The 22647-nt window shown below is 38.1% G+C and overlaps 3 protein-coding genes across 3 annotated transcripts; all 3 read left to right on the top strand.

Annotated features, from left to right (window-relative positions):
- Positions 1-1459: 1459 nt before the first annotated feature.
- Positions 1460-5864, top strand: LOC140930099 (chymotrypsin-like protease CTRL-1). The gene is made up of 5 exons (XM_073379761.1): positions 1460-1588; positions 2094-2291; positions 3384-3587; positions 4455-4772; positions 5726-5864. Exons 1-5 carry the CDS (start codon positions 1534-1536, stop codon positions 5839-5841), a joined length of 891 nt encoding a protein of 296 aa, XP_073235862.1. The 5' UTR covers positions 1460-1533; the 3' UTR covers positions 5842-5864.
- Positions 5865-11097: 5233 nt separating this feature from the next.
- On the top strand, positions 11098-15604 carry LOC140930100 (CUB and peptidase domain-containing protein 1-like). The gene is made up of 5 exons (XM_073379763.1): positions 11098-11158; positions 11989-12012; positions 12162-12354; positions 13281-13507; positions 15259-15604. The coding sequence occupies exons 1-5, from the start codon at positions 11104-11106 to the stop codon at positions 15579-15581; spliced, it is 822 nt and encodes a 273-aa protein (XP_073235864.1). The 5' UTR covers positions 11098-11103; the 3' UTR covers positions 15582-15604.
- Positions 15605-18514: 2910 nt separating this feature from the next.
- On the top strand, positions 18515-21389 carry LOC140930101 (trypsin-like). The gene is made up of 4 exons (XM_073379764.1): positions 18515-18828; positions 19765-20155; positions 20486-20709; positions 21040-21389. The coding sequence occupies exons 1-4, from the start codon at positions 18636-18638 to the stop codon at positions 21354-21356; spliced, it is 1125 nt and encodes a 374-aa protein (XP_073235865.1). The 5' UTR covers positions 18515-18635; the 3' UTR covers positions 21357-21389.
- The last annotated feature ends 1258 nt before the right edge of the window (positions 21390-22647 follow it).

The raw sequence follows: 22647 nt of genomic DNA, 5'->3' as shown, positions 1-22647 counted from the left end.
AGAGTTTAAATCGAGGTTTCGCTGTACGCAACCCTTACGTTCAAAACATGACATAATCATAGCTGTCTATCGCAACAACCATCCACCCTTTCCCCTCAACTGCTACCTGTACGCCTAGCAAACATATCCAACGCACTCTCCTAAGCTCCGATAACTCCTCTAGTAAATAGAATAAATTAATTTGAATCTTTTATATTAATAGAAAGCTTAGTAATTAGCCTGAAACCAGCTTGATAGTCTCTTCAATTCGTTATTCACAATTTCCATCAGTTGATTTGACTTAACCCAACAGAAAAAAAGACCAACTTAATGTAAACGGAAAAGGCTAATCGTAACGCCTAGGTGGAAGGAGTTATTCGCTTCCGTCGCTTCGGCTTTCCGAAGATGTGCCACCCTCGGCTGCCCGACTTCAGTGCATCCCGCCGCGTGCAAGTACTGGTCATTCAGTGTGAAATACATGTAAATTTAGTCTAAGGGATATTACAGAATTTTAATAGTTGCGCCTGGTGGGATAATTTCTATATTCAGTATGTGCTGGAGGGAATGATTTGTTTTAATTCCTCGTTATAAATGTAATAGATTTTTCCGGGATATTTCGCTCAGGGCACCTGGGCGATACTTGACCAATAAATCCCACGGGATTTCTATGGATATTGCTCTTGCAATATCTGTGTCAATTAGCAATTATTCCATTCATCAGGTTCTACTCTTCCCTCATAAATTAACAGACCCTCCCCCGTCTCTTACTGCGAGGTACTGTCAAGAAAATTATCCCGAGTACACTAGTGAAACCCATTCTCAAGCCTTGACCAAATGTTCCCATTTCGAAGGCAAAGTTGAACCTCAAAAAGTCCCAACACATTCTTCACCAATTTGACATTACAAATATTCTTCCCACAACAAAAACCTGAAAACAATTTTTTTATTACGAAAACAAGAACCTGCTTAAGAAACTAAATGGCCAAATTTCAGATACAATTATCTAAGAACTCTTAAAGATCTAAGAAGTTATCTTGGAAAGGTGCGTGGGCTTTTGCTGCATGTATATTAAAAGTTTGTGAAATAGAAGCGGGCAATGATACAAGGCAGTCTCATTTGAAAAATTATTAAGTTTAGTTTGGATTTGAATTTCCAGCTATTTAAACTTTTCCTACATCTGAAAAAAAAATTGAACATTTGAGGCTTTTTGACCCATTTTTTAAATGAATCACTGATAAACAGTAATTTTGTGATCGGGGGTATACTTTTAAATTGTATAAACAAGTGCATTTTAGCCAAAAGGCAAACCCTCAGGTGTTTCAACTGCAAGAGCAAACATACCATTTTTTCACTAAGTTTGGTCACAATCACTTCAATTGTCTAAATTCCTCTTTAGAGATCTTATAGAAAACTGCGCCATATCAAAAAGTTAATATGGATACAGGTGCTTTTGAATTTACACAAAATGGATAGCTCAAATACAGTTAGATTACTTACGACTAGATATAAACAGTGCCTTTTGACGTGCATTCATGAAAATCATCATCAACCAAGATGGAAGTTCTTCTCGCTTTGATGGTGTGTTTTGCTACACCTTCGCTTATCCAAGGTAAAGTTTTCACTTCAATATTTTCTCTTCCTTCCATTGAAATTATTGTTATCTTTTTCTAAGGTAGAAAGAAACCAAGGCTAAACAATAGAAAATAAAAAATTAATACCTTTCTAAGTGTATTTTTCACTTCAGCTTTTCCCTTTTTTTAAAATTATTTTCTCTAATTATCTTCGCTTTTTAACAAAGCAGTGCTAAAACATAGTGATGAAAATCAAAAATTAAAATTAATTAAGATCTTTATAAGTATTTTAGATAAATCTCAAAGGAGTTGTTTTGTTCTTAATGAGCTTCAACATAAATGCAATAAAATGATGCCGGATACTTGAATCGGATTTTGGATTCTATAAGAATGCGTGGGCGCACTTTATTTTCTACCAACGCTTCAGACTGTCACATAAAAAAAAAAATCCTGCAAGCGATTGCGTGTAAACAACTTTCCATAGTGTGATCTTTCAATGATTTATCACTTGAAAAATATACGATTTGTATTCTTGTGTAACAGGGTGTGGCAGGAAAACTTTTGGATCGCGCATTGTAGGGGGCGAAGTGGCACGTCCTAATTCCTGGCCGTGGCAGTTATCCCTTCGAGTAAATGGAGGCCACATATGCGGCGCCTCCCTGCTGAATCAGCACTGGGCTTTAACTGCCGCACATTGTGTTGATGGGAGCAGTGATCCCAATCGGTACTCACTTGCTTTGGGTAAGTCAATGAGTTTGAAATAATTTTTTTCTTCCTAATGCATTTTAATAGATTCATGCGGGCGTGGATGAAATTCATATGGCTTCATTACAACTCTTTATAAAATAACTAACATAGTACGCGCGCTCTGATTGGCTGATAGGAGTGTTTGCATAAGAGTATGTAAACATGGTTGCGACGTGGATGTTTTGCTTTTCTTGCGCTAATCACGCAAGCACGAATTTGAAAAAAAGTTTTAGTGATCAAAACTCGACAAGTTTACTTTATTTACCCATTCCTTCGTCGGCTGAAACGTGGAAAATCTTTACAATCAAGCTCTGTCAACTTTTTTCGCTTAAGCTGACATTTTAAGCGAGAAAAATCCGTATTTTGGAAAGCATCTTTTTGCAACACAAGAACTGATTACGAGTGCAGGACTTCGTGTACAAGACTTAGCGACTGGTAAGAATTTCTCTTTTAATTATTGCCATAACAAAGAGTTTTGCGTTTTTTCTCAAAAAAGTCATTTTATAAAAGCAATAGAAAACTTTTTTCCGGTGTTTGCATAGCCTGATATAAACACTCGAGGGGTTGGGAGAATTCGAGACAGTTATGCAAACACTCGACTTCGTCTCGAGTTTGCATAACTGTCTCGAATTCTCCCAACCCCTCTCGTGTTTATATCAGGCTATGCAAACACGGAAAACGTTTTCTATTGCTTAATTGACATACAGGCGTTCATCCAAAGCCCTTGCCCCTCTCTACTCTTTATTTTGGTACAGGGGGGGATGCTTACTTTACCACACCCCCCGCCCTCACCTACTTTGATAATGGGATTGGCGCTGCTAGGGACTTATGACCTGGGGTATTTTTTCGAACTCTCTACGAGGACTCGATTAGCACGAGCGGGCATGCCACAAAAAACCGGGCACCTCATTTAGGGGTTACCAGTACTGAAAGAAGATCCTCATTTTAAAAAAAAAAGACTTGAACACATTAAATATTCTCTTATATATGACACAGAGGATACATAATAGTAGCGTATCGATACCCGTTATGAGTTAAAAGGCGCGTCTCCTCCTATACTGAATCTCAGTTTAATATTTGACACAGGTGCTCATAGAAGAACAAATGACGGTGAGGTGTACAAGGTGAGCCGTGTAATCAAACATCCTCAGTTCAGTATGCAACATCTGCGTCACGATGTAGCTGTGTTGAAACTGGCGCGACCGGCAAATCTTGACAATAAAGTTGGAACCGTCTGTCTGCCTAGCCATGGGTCACGTGTTAGACCAGGAACAAGATGCTACGTTACGGGTAAATTATATGATGTGAGATTGACGCATTTTTGTTGCATGGTACACACAACCGTAGTACAGCTTTAAAAAGTTAATATTTCTTTTCAGTTTACAGTCCAAATCTTATCTAATGCTTTTCACGGAGCATTCATGATAAACCTTTTGCCTTAGTAACAACTATTATTATATGGCCACGTCTCAAAAGGACTGGAAACAAACAAATTCAAGAATTTGATTGGCTAAAATTGATCTTTACCGCGGTCTAGATTTTCCCATCTAGACCTGCATCTAGACCGATCTTGTTGTAACAGTTGTCCTCAAAACGTTACAAACAAAGAATATGAAAAAATTGGCTCGTTCCTATTAATAATACTAAATGGAAGAATCAGTGGACCTCCACGAGGAAGCAGGTAAAGAAAACGAACAAACGTTGGCAAAATTGAGTCCAGTGACAGACGAAAGCCAGCTAAATGCTTGAGCCCGCAAAGGGAAGCAAATAAAGTTATTTATGTTTTTGTTTTCAGTCCTTTTGAGGCATGGCCATATAATAAACATCTTATTAACCGAGCTAGGTCGGTTAATAAGAGCTAAGTATTTTTCAGATGCATTATTTATTAGTTTAAAACTGAACCATTAAAAGAATTTCGTATACATAAACTCAAGTCTCCACGTCTTCGCTGTAGCCCTTTTTTACTAACCTCTTTTATTTTTCCCCTGAAATATATGTTTTTTCGACTTCCTCGAAAACAAATTTACTAGGCGGTGGTGGTGAGGTAACCTCAGAAGATAACGAGAACATCGGACGCTGTCCTCCATTAGTATCTGCATGTTATGGTTGTTTATATAATCATTAACTTATGCCTTTTTCTTTGGCGCATGCTTTTAGGATGGGGACGAATCAATCCAAACAACAACGCCCTCTCTCCCTACCTTAAACAAGCTGCGGCTCCAGTGGCCAGTCACAGTGATTGCCGTCAGAGAAACGGAGGATTCGTGGACGAAAGTTCCATGGTTTGTGTAGGGGGACAGGGTAGTAGTGTGTGTAACGGTGACAGTGGAGGGCCCTTGTCGTGTATGGAAGGTGACAAGTGGGTAGTACGCGGTGCAGCTTCCTGGGTGACCGGCCGAACATGTCCTGGAAGCACTTATTCCGTGTATGCTCGCGTCAGCTCATACGTGAACTGGATCAACGACTTAATACAAGGTGAGTTAAATGAGAGTTTGAGAATCACTTTTAAGGAAAACAGCAAATGCCAGTTTGTATCACGTGAACAGGCTTTCTGTTTACTGGTTGTTTGCGGTTCATTATTTCTACAGAACAACAATTGTTTTGATGTCAGTTCCATCCTTGTGAATTATCTTAGACCGTTTTCATCTGCTCATACCTAATTTGAGAAATTACCTTAAAATGATTCTTACTCTCTCTATTTTTAATTAAGATACCAGAACCATAAACATAACATAAGCTCTTGACAACTTGTTAGCCTATCTTATGTCAACATCAAATGACCGCCTGAAACTACTGGAAGATAACTGATGTACTTTTACCTTTAAGCGAGATACGTCTGAAATGTTTTGCTGATAATGTTAATTTGTATGATTTCATCTTTCTTTAGATGACTTCATCCGGTAAAGATTAGTTGAATTAGGAGAAAAATATTGTTTGAGTAAAAAAGACATAAAGGGCTTATTTTTGTTCGTCTCATTAGGTGGTGGCGGTGGCGGCGGTGGTGTTAAGTTATTATGATTTAGCTTTATAAACGCATTCATTTTCGCATTTATATTTTTATGATTGGAGTATTCTAAAGTTTCACAGAATATTTATACAAAATATACTCTGGATCAGTGCAGACATTCTGTAAGCAAAGCGAATTGTGGGTCAACAAGCACGTATCTGAATATTCTACGTGTATATGATGAACTGAATGTTTTTGAGTAATTTTTTTTACATTGAAAGGAAAAGAACCATTCAGTTTTTTATATTAGTTAAATTATTATTTATGTTGGTCGTAAACGTGCCGTTTTAAGTAGTAGATTGCTGCTTATCATGCAAAATTTAAGTACAAATAAGCAACATACATACAAGTGACATTTCCTAAAACCAACATACCGATCAGTTAGTCCATTTAACTTTCATTAATTTGTCCTGTTTATCAGCTTGCGTGGACAAAAACAGAAATTGTCAGCGTTGGGCCCAAAGTGGATATTGCAAAGGCAGATATCAAAAGTTTATGGAGGCAAACTGCATGAAAAGCTGTAAAGTGTGCGGCTGAGGAGGAGGAGGAGGAAGAAGTCAAAGGGAGTAAAATCCTTATGGACAAATAAATAAAATGAATATAAGATCAAAATTTCCTGCTTGTCTTTGCATGACTCTCATTATATCATAAAGGAAAACAACAACGATTATTGTCAACTGCAAACGAAAGAAAATGACCCCTTTATAAAATTTTCGTCATCGTACTCAAACCTCCAACCCTGTGCTACGTTTGGTACTGTAACATTTACACTCCCTAGACAAGTATCTTCCCTTCTTTTAAAATTCCTTGTATTTTTTCCAATTTTTCCTTCTCTTTTCCTTCCATATGGGGTTCCCCAGAGATCGGTATGTATATTATATAACACTGTGACCTTTCCTCTTATCGAAAAACACTATGCCAGGCTGACCAGGGGCGGATCCAGGATTTTTTTTAGGAGGGGGTGCACTCGTCTCTGGCTCTACTTCAACAGCAATAAACCACATAGTTTTTTTTTTTTTGGCAGAATACCAGTTGTATAAGAAAACCGCAGGTCATCTCAGGGGGGGGGGGGGGGGGGGTGCGCACCCCCTGCACCCTCCCCCTAGATCCGCCCCTGCTGACTATGACGATGTTGGCCTTTAGCGCCTCCCTTTCTTTCTTGAAGCTTCCTTCCCTCAGGCATTCATCATGATTATCACTATCATTATGGTTAATCATCCGGCATCATTACCATCATCATCATGCAACTTAGCTGCTGGTGTGCACATAACGTGTACTCTGATTGCGCGGTTTCCCGTTCAATCAAGTCTTCTTTATTACTAGGTCCGGGAGTGGGAATCAACCTCTTGACTGCGCGCTATTGCTTTGTTGTCACCAAGCTAGCCACTAATCTAGTCAAGATTTTGGACTAGGAAGCTCATTTGGGACTTAAAGCATTTATGACGACGACGGCAACTATAGCGTGAAAAGCTTTTATGAGAAAAACGACTTCCGTGCACGTGTATGCATCACACTTATTGGTACATTTCTACACCACTACGACGTTAAAAATAGCGATACTCACGCTGACGTCACCTATCGATATTGAAGGCCACTCAGAAGCGCACTTGTTCTTGAAACAAAATATTATTTTGTTTTAATTGTTACAAATTTGAATAACAAAAACAATGCTGGTAACAGTGAGGTATCCTGTTGCCTAATTTTAAGGTTGGGGGAGGCCTTTTATCATCATCATCATCCTTCAGCTACTCGTAAGTTAAGTGAGTTGCATTAAAACACTTACGTGATCCACTTAGGGAATTCACTTCAGTGCGTTAACCACGTGGTTGCACTTACGATTTTCGTAAGTGTTCATTAAAGTGTCGTTTATGCAACAGAAATTGCGGGTGTTGCATAAAACTCTTTTTACGGGAAAAATGGCACGTAAATTCACGGTAACTTTGTAGTTCCCGTATCCTTACTGTTTTTACTAAAGTTAACGAGACCTTTTACTGAGAAGTGAAAAAAAAAAGTATTGTTCTTCACGTAATTTACTCCAATACGCTTTGTTTACCTCTGATGTACACTTTAAAGCCGATGTTGAGAAAAAAGAAGAACTATCATTTTCAGTAGATATTGAAGTAAAATAACGATTGCATGCAAATTTTATAATTTTTTTGAGAGGCTTAAAAGTGTTCGAAACGACTTGACACTTTCCTACACTCACCGATGGTTAGCTTAAAAAAAAAGAGTGAGTTATCAATAAAGTACTATATCAAAGTTACGTGTGCCCTTAAGCAAGCCCGTACGCGAGTGCTAAGTGCGTTCCATGCAACATCCGTAAGTGTACCCATAAAGGATTCGTCAGTGACCTACTTAAGTGGGCTCTTAACAGCAGATTTTATGCAACCGGGCCAAGGTTCACTGTCTTCCGGATTTCCTCCTTCCATGAGTAGGAACATACATTGCAAATTCTCTGACAGGTTCTTACCCAGACAAGCGGAGCACATGGCCAAGGAAACTCAATTGCCGAAGCCTGACTCTTTCAATAAGGGGAGCTGTTTCTGTGAGGCTCTAGATGGTAGCATTTGGCATCCTGTCAATTCGCTTGATGTTTAACAGAATTCTATAGTAGGACGTGCCAAAAGAATTGATTTTGTTCTCCTTGTCCTTGGAGATGACTTATGACTCGAAGCCATACAGAAATACTGTGACATTGGCTGTGTCGAAAAGCTTCACCTTATTGGAGATAAGTCATGAGATATGGCTTTTCCAAAGATGCTCTAATTTCCAAAATGTTGTCCAGGCAAGAGCTTTAAAATTTTACAATTTGCGAATCAATGAACGTGCAATACAAAACAGCACCAAATACACGAGAGAAGGAGCTATCCACTGAGCCCTAACATTTCTTACCGTGCAAGTCTACAGTTGGAGAAATTCAATCTGATTCGTTTCAATGTAATCCAAAAACAGAAAAGATCTAGTGCAAACGGGAAAGTAGGTTAATCGTAACGGGTTGTTAACTACTTGCTGCCAGTTCACCATTTACGAAACGATTTCCTTGGCAGTCCGACTTGGATTGAGCTACGCGGGCTATACGTTCCTATTAATTTTTTGGAGTGGAATTAGTTCAAGATCATTAATCATAAAGCAAAGGGTAGAAAATTAATATTAAAGGAACTAAAATTTAGAAGGAGAGTTTCTCGAAATAATAAAATTGCGAAACTAACCTTCCTTTCGGTGCTTGAAGTAAATACATGAAACCGGGGAGGGTTTAGCCTTTATTTTCAGGTTCATTTACCTGGAGAGGAATTTTTCTAGTCGAACACTAAAGGTTTCACTGCTGAAACCTTTTAACCTTTGATGCACCTGCATTAAAGAGAATTAAATTATGAGAAACGTTCGTCTTGCAGCCCGGCTGTACTGTTGAGTTCCCTAGAACCATGTTGCATTAATCCTTGCCTTTCACAAGACCTTAAGGCTATCGTTTGTATTTGGTTAGATAGCAGTTATTTAAATAATTTATCATATAATGTATCCATAGTCTTAGTTGGTAGAATATTTTACGCCGTTGTAAGAGAAATGTTTTTATACATTCTTAATCTCGAAGTTGCATATTTTACTAGGTAATTTCAAGAAATGTGTTGTAAATAATCTTGTATTTTAGTTTATTTTAACTCGTGACCCCAATTAGTGCCTATGGCGTTAGAACGACCAGACACAATAACAAAGGGCTATGTATGTATGTAATATTAGAACAAGAACCTGATTTACAAACAAGGAAAAACAACCTAAAGAACCCGCAAATTTCACACATAATTATATAAAAACCCTTAAAAATCATTGAACCTATACTATCTTGGAAAGATACGTGGGTTTCATAGTACCATGGGGTGTTTACTGTATATCAAAAGTCTTGCAATGAACGGCTGTCTTTAATACTTGCAAAACGTCGAAGAACGATTCAGTCTAGTTTGGATTCGGATCTCCAGCTATTTTTAACTGTTCCTGCATCTTATAAAAGAATTAAGCAAAGTTGTTTTTCAACCCATTTTATAAACAAATCACGTATAGACTGAGTAATTTTGTGATCGAGGGAAATCTTTTAAATTGTATAACAAGAGCATTTTAGCCAAAAGGCAAACCTTCAGGTGTTTCAACTGGAAGTGCAAACATACCATTTTTTACTCAGTTTTGTCACAATCACTTCAGTTTTCTAAATTCCTTTCTAAATGAGTCTTATAGAAAACTGCGCCATATCAAAAACTTAGTATGGATACAGGTGATCTCGAATTTACGCAAATGGAAAGCTTAAACACAGCTTTATAAACGCATTCATTTCCGCATTTAAACTGTTATGATTGGAGTATTCTGGAGTTGCACAGAATATTTATACAAAATATACTTTGGATCAGTGCAGACATTCTGTAAGCAAAGCGAATTGTGGGTCAACAAGCATGATGTATCTGAAAACTTTTCGTGTATATGATGAACTTAATGTTTTTGAGTATTTTTTTGCATTGAAAAGAAAATGATTGATGATTGAGCTACGCTGGCTAGGTTCCTATTAATTTTTTGCAGTGGAATGAGACTGTTCAAGATCATTAATCATAAAGCAAAGCGTAGAAAATTAATATTAAAGCAATTAAAATTTAGAAGGGGGGTTTCTCGAAATAATAAAATTGCGAAACTAACCTTCCTTTCGGTGCTTAAAGCAAGTACATGAAACCGGCGAGGGTTTAGACATTTTTCTAGTCGAACACTAAAGGTTTGCTGAAACCTTTTACCTTCGGTGCACCTGCATTAAAGAGAATTAAAGTATGAGAAACGTTCGTCTTGCAGCCCAACCGTACTGTTGAGTTCCCTAGAACCGTGTTGCATTAATCCTTACCTTTCACAAGAACTTAAGGCTATCGTTTGTATTTGGTTAGATAGCTGTTATTTAGATAATTTCTTATATAATGTATCTATAGTCTTGGTTGGTAGAATATTTTAGGCCGTTGTAAGAAAAATGTTTTTATACATTCTTAATCTCGAAGTTGCATATTTTACTAGGTAATTTCAAGAAATGTGTTGTAAATAATCTTGTATTTTAGTTTATTTTAATTCGTGACCCCAATTAGTGCCTATGGCGTTAGAACGACCAGACACAATAACAAAGGGCTATGTATGTATGTAATATTAGAACAAGAACCTGATTTACAAACAAGGAAAAACAACCTAAAGAACCCGCAAATTTCACACATAATTATATAAAAACCCTTAAAAATCATTGAACCTATACTATCTTGGAAAGATACGTGGATTTCATAGTACCTATAGGGTGTTTACTGTATATCAAAAGTCTTGCAATGAACGGCTGTCTTTAATATTTGCAAAACGTCGAAGAACGATTCAGTCTAGTTTGGATTCGGATCTCCAGCTATTTAAACTGTTCCTGCATCTTATAAAAGAATTAAGCAAAGTTGTTTTTCAACCCATTTTATAAACAAAACACGTATAGACAGTAATTTTGTGATCGAGGGAAAACTTTTAAATTGTATAAACAAGAGCATTTTAACCAAAAGGCAAACCTTCAGGTGTTTCAACTGGAAGTGCAAACGTACCATTTTTTACTCAGTTTTGTCACAATCACTTCAGTTTTCTAAATTCCTTTCTAAATGAGTCTCATAGAAAACTGCGCCATATCAAAAACTTAGTATGGATACAGGTGATCTCGAATTTACCCAAATGGAAAGCTTAAACACAGCTAGATAACTTACGTCTAGATATAAACAAGTGCTTTTTGCGCGCATTCGATGAAAATCTTCACCAACCAAGATGGAATTTTTTCTCGCTTTGCTGGTGTGTTTTGTGTCATCCTCGCTCATCCAAGGTAAAGTTTTCACTTGAATTTCTTGTCTTTCTTCCATTGAGATTATTGCTATTGTCTTTTTCTCATGTAGAAAGAAACCAAGGCTAAAACATAGTAACGAAAGTCGCAACCTTTTATGGCTGTGTGCGTTTTCTCTTTCTTCCTTGAATGAGACTATCGTCTTCGTTTTTAGGTAGAAAAAAGAGAGGCTAAAACATTGTGATGAAAATCAAAAATTTAGTACCTCCATAGGTATTTTTACAACAGATAGAACCTCTAAGGGTTTCTTTTGTTCTCAATGAATTCCACTCTAGAAATGGAATAAAATGATTCCGGATAGACCCGGTTACGTACCTTAAATCGGATTTTGGATCATTTGAGGATGTGCACAATTAATTTTTTACCGCTCCTGACTGTTACATGAAAAATATCTTGTAAATGATTAAGTTTTAGGGTGAACCTCCACTATCGCGTAATTACTACGTGCTTGTACACACATTGCGTAAATAGGATAGAGATAAGGTATGAGGTGGTTAAACGTGGAGTTGATCTTTCGTACAATGCGTCTTTTTTATTTGCGAACGTCTATTCTACGCACGAACGCACGAGTCGCGTAATTTTAACGTGCGTACTCAGCATCAAATGACAGCATCAAACGATCCATTGGAAGATAAAAAATGCACTTTTCTCTTTACGCGAGACGCCTGAAATATTTTCTGAGATGATATGTACGATTTCATCTTTCTTTAATTAGATAACTTCATCCAATAAAGACTAGTTGGATTAAGAAAAAAATATACTATTTACTAGAAAAGAACACAAAAACCCTTATTTTTGATTCGTGTCTTCAGGTGATGGTGATGGCCGTAGTAGAGGTAATTAATTGGCTTATTTTTACTGTTGTTATTTATTATTTAAATAGTTCAAGTTACAATAAAAGCGTTAACAAATAAAAATATCCTCAAATAACTCATGTTATATCATGTGATGTTATGTTATATTACTCATGGTAATGGTGGATCAGGAAAATGTGGTAATAAACCGCGTGCAAGAATTGTGGGTGGAGAAGAGGCTCCTAAAGGAGCTTGGCCGTGGCAAGCACAAGTCAGAACTTCTTCAGGGTTTACATTCTGTGGAGGAACATTGGTCCATCCTCAGTGGGTTGTAACTGCAGCCCATTGTGTGTATCGAAAGTCTTCCTCACAAATTAGAGTAAGGTATGATGTGGTTTAAACGTTACAATTATTTAACATATTAACACACAACAGAGTTGGGCTCCAATTTACGTTTGTCCTTACAGATAACCGGTCCAGCCCAGGAAAGGTTGGTCACACCACCGGGGTCTACGTCCCCTACCCTTTTCGAACAGTAGTGTGGGTTCTTTTGCGTCCCACGAGAAGTGCTGTGAGCCGGGACCTACGATTTTTCGTCCTTATCCGAGAAGACTAGAAAGTCACTAACCGTTTGCAGATGTCATTGGAAAGGCAGCACTTCTCCTCAGTCATTATAAGACCCTGAGTGTTGGTCAGGCCTGGGTTTGAACCCGCGACCTCCCGCTTAGGCATTACTAGGCATTGGTTGATAATCCCCGTAAGAGGAGTTAAAAATGCACTTTATTTGAGCGTCACGAAAGTACTAATTGAAGACAGTATTTTTTATTTCTCTACTGGAGACGAGACCACCATTTTACGTGGTCATCGGAACCACGCGAAGGTCTAGCCGTTTTCAGGGCAAAGGAAGTACCTTCATTTCTCATTAATAAGACCCTGAGTCTTTGTAGATTAAGGGTTGCGTAGTGGTCAACTCATTTCTTGCCTCCAACCAATGTTCCCCGGAGTCAATTCTTAGGGATATAGGTTTATGGTTTTTGGTACTCGTCCTTAATTCCACTATTTTCAATTCTAACCCTGTCATATACCTGTTATTTTCCGAGTTTCGGTTACTGTACACCCTTTTCCTAAATACTCAACTACTTTCTAGCTATTGCTAATAACCTTTTCCTCCCGCCGAATATCAGGGAAAACAAGCCTCTACTAACAGGGAAGCTACGCTTCTCATCATCCTTTGGTTAAAGAATTTGAAACAAATTACTAAGAGGTACATAACAAGTTTTTTCCATGTGATTTTTTTTATTATTTCAAAGAATGGGTGCTCACTATCGTTCAAGTTCAAGTAGAGATGTGCAAGATTTTAAAGTTGAAAGAATCATCAATCACGAAAATTACAAGAGACCCAGAGGACTGGCTCACGACATCGCTATGCTGAAACTGAATAAGCCCGCTAAAATAAATGATAAAGTTGGACTAGCTTGTTTGCCTGCCTACAGCCAAGATGTGACAGAAATCGATGATAAGGATTGCTGGGTCACAGGTATAACAAGAACGCTCTTAAAAGCTTTCCAGCTCTCGCTTGCTTCAGGGGCACCCAACGACAATTTTCGGAAGAATATCTGTTCGGAAGACGATTTGAGATCTAGAATTTTCGAAACATTTGTTGTAAAATTCCTTGCTTGCCTGCCTCTCCTAGGATTTTCGAACATCCAAAAAATGGTATATTTGCCTATTTTTAACGGATTTTTACCCTAAAAAGGTCACCTAGAATTTTCGGAAGCCTTTTTTCTGGCTGAAATTTTCGAAAAGGTAAGTTTTGATCCCTATAATTTTCGGATCACTAGACTTTCAGCTAGGAAATCCGAACAGATGAAAAATTTTTAGGGGATAAAAATATGCCTATATCTACCGTTTAAATACTAAAATACGTTTAATTATGCTATGTTTAAGTGGTTTTGAACTATATTCTCGTTGGGTGCCCCTGTTGCTTGGAGATTAGATAAGAAATGAGGAGGCGACTAATTCTACACGAAACAGTATTTACTCCCTAAAGGTTTTTCACTTCCTACTTTATCAACGGTCGAGTATTCTTCAGGATATTTAACTTTTATATTGTATTCGACGATTTGTTTCTGAATTGATTTAGTACGCGTGTTAGCGACGACCGGAAATACGTTTGCAGTTGCAGGCTGTACGCGTGTATAAAAACACGAAAATTCGTGAAGCACATGACGCGTCCTTTTAATCATCGCCGAAAGTAAACCACACACCGCAAGACTCATTTGCATACAATAAAAGACCAGTGAGCCTCACCATCAAGATTTAATTTTTTTTTCGACCACCGAAGTGTTCACTTGTTCCAAAGTAATCAAGTTTCGGGCGATTGAATCCGTGGACCAACCCTTTCCGGAAAAGCTCTAAATCGCATTAATCTTTCCTAAGCTTTCTTCGCAAAAATACGTGCCTTCGGTCACGCAACGATTCGGCTTATTCTAGTTTCCACGGTCTCTGCTAGGAACGCCTGGGACCATAATTCCCATTTGTGTACTAAATAAGAACTAAGAAAAAAGCGGCTTGCAGATTATGAGTTTAAAAGTAACTTAACTTCCGTTTAAATATTCATAGCAGTAGCGGATTGAGATCTTCAAGTAGGGGGGGCCGGGGGAGCGCTCATCTATGCCCATTGGTTAGAGGGAGGAAGGGCATTGACAATAAAGTTTCTCGTACGGTTCTTTTAGACTTCATTTTGTTCAAAAAATTAAGTGGGGAACTAGGCCTCTGGGACGGGTTCCTCCCTAAGGTTCACCAGTGAAGTAGCTCGTGAACCCACATGCAAAGATGGGAAGCCCACGTTTGAATTGAGGCTTAGTACAATCTGTAAAAGCTTGCTTTCATATTCTGAATGCAAAGTTATAAAGGCAGACGCCCCCTGATTTGGAATTTTGTTGATGTTGTTGTTAATGTTGTTTTGTTTCAGTTTATTGCATGTTATCTAGCCTGTGTACAAACTGCCTCTCTCCTAAAAAATCGATTTTTTAGGCGAGGGGGCGTCTGTACACAGGCTACATGTTATCGTATTCTATGCCCTGAAACAAACAGTCAAGCCTAATTTCAACCACCTCTGATTAATAATAGGAAAATTTGACAAATAAAATACGACAATCGCAATCATTGCTCACTATATTCACACTTTTGGCGTAACATATTTATTATCATCGTGGTTAGGTGATATTGATGCTACAAGTCCCTTTTCTGAGTTTTCCTCCCTTTTCTTCTGTTCATAATTTCCAGGATTTGGAACACTTTCATCAGGAGGATCGCTGTCTAAAGTGCTCATGCAAGTGTCTGTTCCGATCGTCTCTGAAGCCAGGTGCAAAAAAGCCTATGGTTCCAGCATCCACACTTCCATGGTCTGTGCTGGACTCGATAGGGGTGGTAAAGACTCCTGTCAGGGAGATTCTGGAGGACCTATGGTTTGCGAACAAAATGGCAAGTTCTTCCTTGAAGGCGTGGTTTCGTGGGGTAGCGGTTGTGCTTCCCCTGGGAAATATGGTGTCTACGCCAGAGTCCGCTACTTAAAAAATTGGATTGATGGAAAAATAAGCCGATTTTAGGAGTGAAATCCTTATGGGCTAATGAGAATAAAAAATTGCCCGCTTGTCTTTTCATGCCTCTCATTATATCAAAAAGCAAGGAAATAAAAAACAACGGTTATTATCAACTGCAAACGAAAGAATATTCCTTCGTAAAGTTGCCGTCACCATACCCAAACCCCCAACCCAGTCAGTAATACCTGTAGCATATACACTCCGGCCCTTGTCGAGCAACTTTTTTTCATAAATCCTTGCATTTTTCCAATTTTTCCTTCTCTTTTTCATCCAAATGGGCATTTGATCCTCTTCTATATGGGCATCCCCAGGGACCGGTATGTATTTTATATATATGACACTAAGTGTCCTTGCTTCTTATCGAAAAACACTAAGTCAGGCTGACGATGTTAAATGACGTGATCAGTCTGAATTGTGAAATCCTATGATAGCAATGTCGTTTTTTTTCGAACTCCACAGCCCTCTACGAAACGTGTTTCAAATTCTGGCCATATTTTCGACATGGCTGGGGTTGTATTCTATTTATATGCAAACTACAAATGATATCGGGAAGACAGAGTCGGTTTTCTTCCCACACAATCTGTACAAAGGCGAGATTTCCTGCTTGTATTTATTCTCGAGGCTTGGTCTCAAACCCTCCATTTCTTCCTTAAGACTTTCTTTAGGCAGCCAATAATCAACATCATCATCATCATGCAACCTTCAATGTATTTTACAGGGTTATTAAAGAGTTAATTGGGATTACCATGAAACGTAAATAAGCTCTTTTTTTGTAATAATTTGTTTAGATCCTTGCATTAACTTTCGTCAGCTAGATTACCATATTAGTCTAATAGACACGAAAAATGAAAAAGGAGATAGAAGGTTTTTTAAAGTGTCTTCAAAGACGCACTGTTCAAGTAACTGCTGTTTCTTATATTGGTTTGATAATCTTGTATTTAAACCTGCGGTTAGATAAATATTTATTCAGCTCTACTGCATATCGTGCATATATCGCTTTTACCGTTGGATCAGTTTTTGATGGGATTTAGTAAAAATACGAGTCCCAGAGGATAGCTCTATCCAATATATTGTGAAAGAGAAGATTGCAACTTTCAGATTAAATAGCTTCCCATGAACTTGTGCCAAAAGCTACTAGATGGTTGCAACACTCCTTTGTTCAAAGGCAAATAGCCTAGTTTTTTTTCTGCTTATAACTGATTTGCTTGTAATGATTGCATCGATCAGTAAACTGAACCAAACAATAAGGGAATACAGAAAGAAGAATGATAGAGAAACTAGAGAAATTCAATGCTATTATAATTTGTCAGTCTGCTGCTATAGTCAAACTTATAAGAAACAATTAATTGTTGGTCAATTACAGCGAATGACCGGTAAAATTCAAATGCTAGCGTTATATGCAAGATACAGGCTGTTGCTAGGTAGTAGTTGTGAAACCTAGTTCTTAAAGTTCATCAGGACTTTATATTTGTTCGGGTGGGGGCATAAACTTGCTAAATCCCCACCACTGCGCTTACTTAGGGCGCAAATATATTCTCGCAATAAAACGATGAACTTCTTCTGAAGTGAAACAAATTCTTCACAATATTTTATTTAAAACTAAGAACAAAGGAAGCGGCTTAGCCGTGAAAATTGCAGACTAATTTTAAGAAACCCAAAGGGCACACAATTGAATTTTAAACCAGTTTTGAATCAAGGTTTATTTAATATGTCCCTCTGTTTTCCTTTTGAAAGCTAAGTTTAATTTTAATATGCGATGCATTGAATTTGATAGCAAATATAATTTTGAAAAGCGTAAGTTGTTAAGTTTACACAATCTTGCAGGTGTAAATTATCGTTTGAAGATAGTCTTAGGAGTAATAGTCAGAACGGGGGATAATTTCAATTCTTCGAAATCCTGTTTTTATATTCGCATCCTTCGACTGAAAAATCATGTCATCATATAAGGGCCTGTCTACGAGAATGACTCCATTTCGATATGAGTTTTGTCTCTTTTTCATTGTTCATTTCGATTGTACTATCCTGACACTTGAAATATTGGCTATGATTCTGTAAGGTGTAGGTTGAAAATAGGTCTTTCTGTGCAAGATTTATCCATTGATTTTTTTTTTCATCTACAGATAAATTTTAACCAGACACCAAGGGCGCTTTCCAAAAGTCAGAACTGGCCGGCCGGACCATAGCCGGACCAGTCATTTTGACAATGAAAACTGTGCTTTTCTCCAAGAGTTTTTGGTGAAACACCATCTCCTTCGTGCATACTATTAAGGATTTGACTGATCTGGCTGGATAGTTTTGATTTAAAGTGAAATTCTCGTTATGACTGGAATGGTCAGGCCGGTTAGTTCTGACAAATGGAAAGCGCCCCAAGACGAAACTTGCCTCGGGGTGGAACTCGTCCAGCGATAAGATCGCTCATATGAACAGAGGCACTAAGAGACACCAGCAAAAATAATAAACAAGAGTACATAGTTTATTTTCCGTCTGTATCAAAATCTCTTCCCAAAAATAAAAACGAAAATGATAATGACAGCTAAAAAGTATGCATAAGAGCTTTTTTAGTTTTTCATGAAGAAAGAGGGAGAAAAAAGAAAATATTTGATGGTTTGATCATACAATTTAGCCGTTTTTAGATGTTTATTCAGTTTCGTAGAAATGTGTACGGAAAACAACTGGGTATTATACCACTGGGTATTGACATATTCATATCGGTATGAAAGAGACTCTCTGCCTTATATTTAGCATACAAACAATAAAAGCCTGCACTATCTACCAAAGCCGCTTTTTGCATTCTATAACACCTCTGAGGTAAAATAACAAGCTGGCAACGATATAACTGTTGGTGATAATTTTACTAAGCTATTCAGTTTAAATAGCGTGAAAACACGTAATGTATGATTTACCTCGGTTGTGCAAATGTCCTGGGTAGGTTGCAAATCTAACAACAAACATCACCACTGACAAATGAAATCATATCCAAATAAATGACAGCCCAAAAGCTATTATTTAACCAAATTCTAAGGGACCATCTCGAGAAATTATTTTCTGACAGATATTGTGATGACTACGCAAGCCTCTATTTACTGGATTTTCCATCTGTGGTTATTCAGGTTCGCAATTTTAATGGCTCTTGTGCATAAAAGGCGTGGAAACTCAGAGGCTTGCAAACCGCTTTGTATAAAGCAGTTTATCATGCAGTCTGTACTGGTTGTGTGTGTGTTGAGCCTTGCTGCCTTAGCAAGTCTCGCAAATGGTAATTACTTTTATTTTGTACTTTTTCAGTCACTTAAATTTAAATTTAACTTTAAGGTTGCTTTTATACTTAAGTCCTGTAACAGAAAAGAGAATATAATTAGCTTATTTTGATCCAAAAGCCATTTTAAGGTTATCACACACTAACATCTCGGGGTTAACGTATACGGGTTAACGTACGTAGTAACACGCTTTGTGTCTCGATTACCCTTAAGCTTGTGAGTAAAGTTGATTCTATGATGTGTACGTTTTTTGACAACTAAATTTGGAAAAATGTGATGAAGCGCGCTTGGAGCATAGCTACAATGATAACCGTGATGCTCTAGAAACGTTTGCTCTCCGGCTCATGGGACAATCTGGGCATAACTAGGTTTTCGCAGAACTTTGACGAGGAGGTTTGTAAGAAAATTGGAAGTCAAATTGTACGAATTCAGCATTTACGTTGCAATGATTACCCTATATGTATAGAAATTTGAAATGAGGTTGCCAGAATCGGTGTGAACGAAGTTCAGAACTTCGCGACTAACAGGAGAAAGAATTTAAGTCTCTTTTCAGGCAACAAAAGTCATTCTTGTTTCGAATCTCGTCCGAAGTAATGTAAGTTGTTTATTACCGTGATTTTCAAGCGCGGAAACAGTTCGTTCGAAATCTTTACTGAAGCCACGAAGACTCTGCTAGCCGCCAAGATTTACTGTGAATACTGAATATCCTAATTAAACCGTGCATTCTTTTTGGTTAATAGTTCACCCTGTCCAAAGTTATTGTAGTTTTGCTTGCTATCTTAATTTTTTAGTCCACGAATTCCATTTCCATCCCCCTTGTTCTTTTTTGATTGAAATCCTTCGAATGAGGAAATGAGTCGAGTTGTGCTTGTTTTGTTTTTTGTTTTTTGTTTTTTTTTTTTTCACATTTAAAGAGCGTTTGGTTGATAATTTAGGTTGTGAAGACAAGAATGGACATTGCCCTAACTGGAAACAACGAGGATACTGTAAGGGAAGATATGAAAAATACCTGAGGAGTAACTGTCAGAAAAGCTGTGGTTACTGTACTGGCGGTGGGGACGGTGGGGGCGGTGGTGGCGGTAGTGGCGGTGGGAGCAGTGGTGGCGGTGGTGGCGGTGGTGGCGGTGGCTCGGGACAATGTGGAATTAAACCTCGCGCTCGAATTGTCGGTGGTACCGATGCCCCTAAAGGAGCTTGGCCGTGGCAAGCACAGATAAGGACTATCTCAGGCTTTCCTTTCTGTGGAGGAACTTTAGTTGCACCACAATGGGTTGTCACAGCTGCTCATTGCATACCTAATAAATCTCCAAGAGACATTCGTGTCAGGTGAGATCGTATTAAGAAAAGAAATATAGCTTAATTTATAATCAATATATGTGCATACACACCAAGTAATATGATCAAAGCAATTACAAAGGGAAATCAATGTTAAGCAGTTAAGTCGGAAGCATGGAAGTTAATCGTAATCAGTCGAATTTAATCAGTGGTTGATCAATCAACTAACGGCATCCATCGTCCCAGTTATAAACCGTCCGTTTTGTTCTTAGTTGCCGGCGTTTAACTGCGACAACCTCGTGATATTTTCCCCCTGTGATTGAAAATGCCTATTTGAAGAAAATAATTTGATTTTTAGAAGAAAGTTCTTCAATTTTCTAGACTTGGTGCTCACTATCGCATTAAAAGCGACGCTGGAACAGAGCAGGATTTATACGTGGAGAGGATCATTTCTCATCCCAGCTACAGGCGACCTTATGGATTGGCGCATGATATCGCATTGATCAAACTCCAACGACCTGCTCAAATTAACAGAGCTGTTAACCTGGCGTGTTTACCAGGATCAAGCGGTACTGTCTCAGACGGCAAGATGTGCTGGGTAACAGGTATAAACCGACGTGAATTTCTCTCAAGTTTAACCATAGAGGGAAAAAGTCAGGCAATTCTTAATTCCCCCTATATCATAATCAAGTCTTGAATGTCATAACTTTTCAGTTACTTTTTTTGGTATTTAGCTCTTAATACTCTTCCTTACACACATCATTCATATGACGGCCAGAATAAGCTCGTAAATGGTCCGATAGATGCTGCCAGTCGCACCCTCGCATGTTGACGTCTTAATTTACTGTTGATATATCATTTAAAATAGGACAAATCCATTGTTCTATCGTCCACGACATATCCTTCTTTCGTCTTTCTTTTTCTTGGACCTTCAGGATTTGGAAGACTCTCCTCAGGTGGTTCGTCTCCAAACGTTCTCCAACAGGTTTCTGTGCCCGTGGTCTCCCAAAGTGCCTGTAAATATGCTTATGGCAAATCCATTCATGACTCCATGGTCTGTGCTGGTGTAAGAGAGGGTGGCAAGGATTCCTGTCAGGGGGACTCTGGTGGCCCCATGGTTTGCGAGTCAGGTGGAAAGTACTATCTCGAGGGTGTTGTGTCATGGGGACATGGATGTGCCGCCCCAGGCAAATATGGCGTCTACGCCAGAGTTCGTTACCTAAGGAAGTGGATTGATGATGAAATGAGCTGATTTTAAGAAACCAACTGCTTGGTACAAAGTCAAAGGGGAATAAATAAAAGAGCAGAAAAATGCAGTTTATATTTGACTATTTTATCGATGTGTATTATTGTAAACTTGGCTCGGATTCCATACTCTAATAAGAGGCGGAAATGAAAATTTTAACCTTTCAAAAAAAACGGTGGTCCTCATTTGTGTCAGTTAAAGATTCGCTGTTTTTTAACGCTTGGAGACAATTTCCCAAACATTTTCTCTTCTTTTTTCTTTTCTTTTTGTAAGGTTGTGTATTCCAGGGAAACAATACTCCTTTCCAAGGAATAAAAGGATTCGGCTTTCCACTCATCTATTTAGCACAAAATGACTTGAAGGACTCTTGAACAACTGAAACCTCCTTCACTGTATATACGACGTTCCATGAGGATCCATATCGACCACGACGACTCTCTCTTTTTAAACTTGAATGCTGCAGCCCCTAACCATTCAACTCCACGATAATTAGTCCAAATTTCTAAAAGGAAAGAACGAGAAATCACTTCATCTGATTATACGTGAAGTTTTCTCTGCTGTCACCTTTCTCGTTGGCTAAGCTCTATGATATTAACGTCAAGGAATAAAGCACAGAAAGGATGAATTACGAAATTTGATAAATAACCTAAACGGCACTAAATCTTTTCAAAAAAACTTTAAAATGTCTCTTTTCTCTTTTTAAACGGCTAAACTTGGATGTGGTCTATGTTAGAAGTTTCGTCACAAAAGAGGCAGCAACACTTGTTCACAACACTTTAATTCTTTCATTATTTGATTACTACTATGACATCGCTTGGAGTAATCTTCTACAACAAGACATGGATAGACTACAGCGCCTACAGAATAGATCTGCCTAGCCTGGGACCAGGTTCCGCAGTGGGGGAAAAAGGCAAAAAACGGGGTCAAATAGGAAATTATTCCACATGGCAAAGTATGAGGCTGTCTCTATCAAAATTTAAGCAGAATCTTGGGGAAAGAACCTTTCTGTTTACTGGCGCAAAATTTTTTAATAAACTCGCCTTAGACATCGTGAAGGGTGATAAGATTTAGACGTTCTGCCGCCGAGCAAGAAATTTCTTCTTATCATGACTTGAAATTTTTATTATATTTTAGGCTTTGAAATGTAATATTTTATAATAATTCTGAAGGTGAATTAATTTTTAAGATACAGGGCCACTATGGAGACCAGCCTTTGAGCTGAATGGGTTACCTTGTGTAAATAAAGTTTTACTTTTAATTACTTTACTTTGCCCCTAACATTCCACCCAACTCCAAA

The sequence above is a fragment of the Porites lutea genome, chromosome 3 (assembly GCF_958299795.1).
Source record: "Porites lutea chromosome 3, jaPorLute2.1, whole genome shotgun sequence".
In the NCBI taxonomy this organism is placed as follows: Eukaryota; Metazoa; Cnidaria; class Anthozoa; order Scleractinia; family Poritidae; genus Porites; species Porites lutea.
This window is presented reverse-complemented; position numbering and strand designations above follow the sequence as displayed.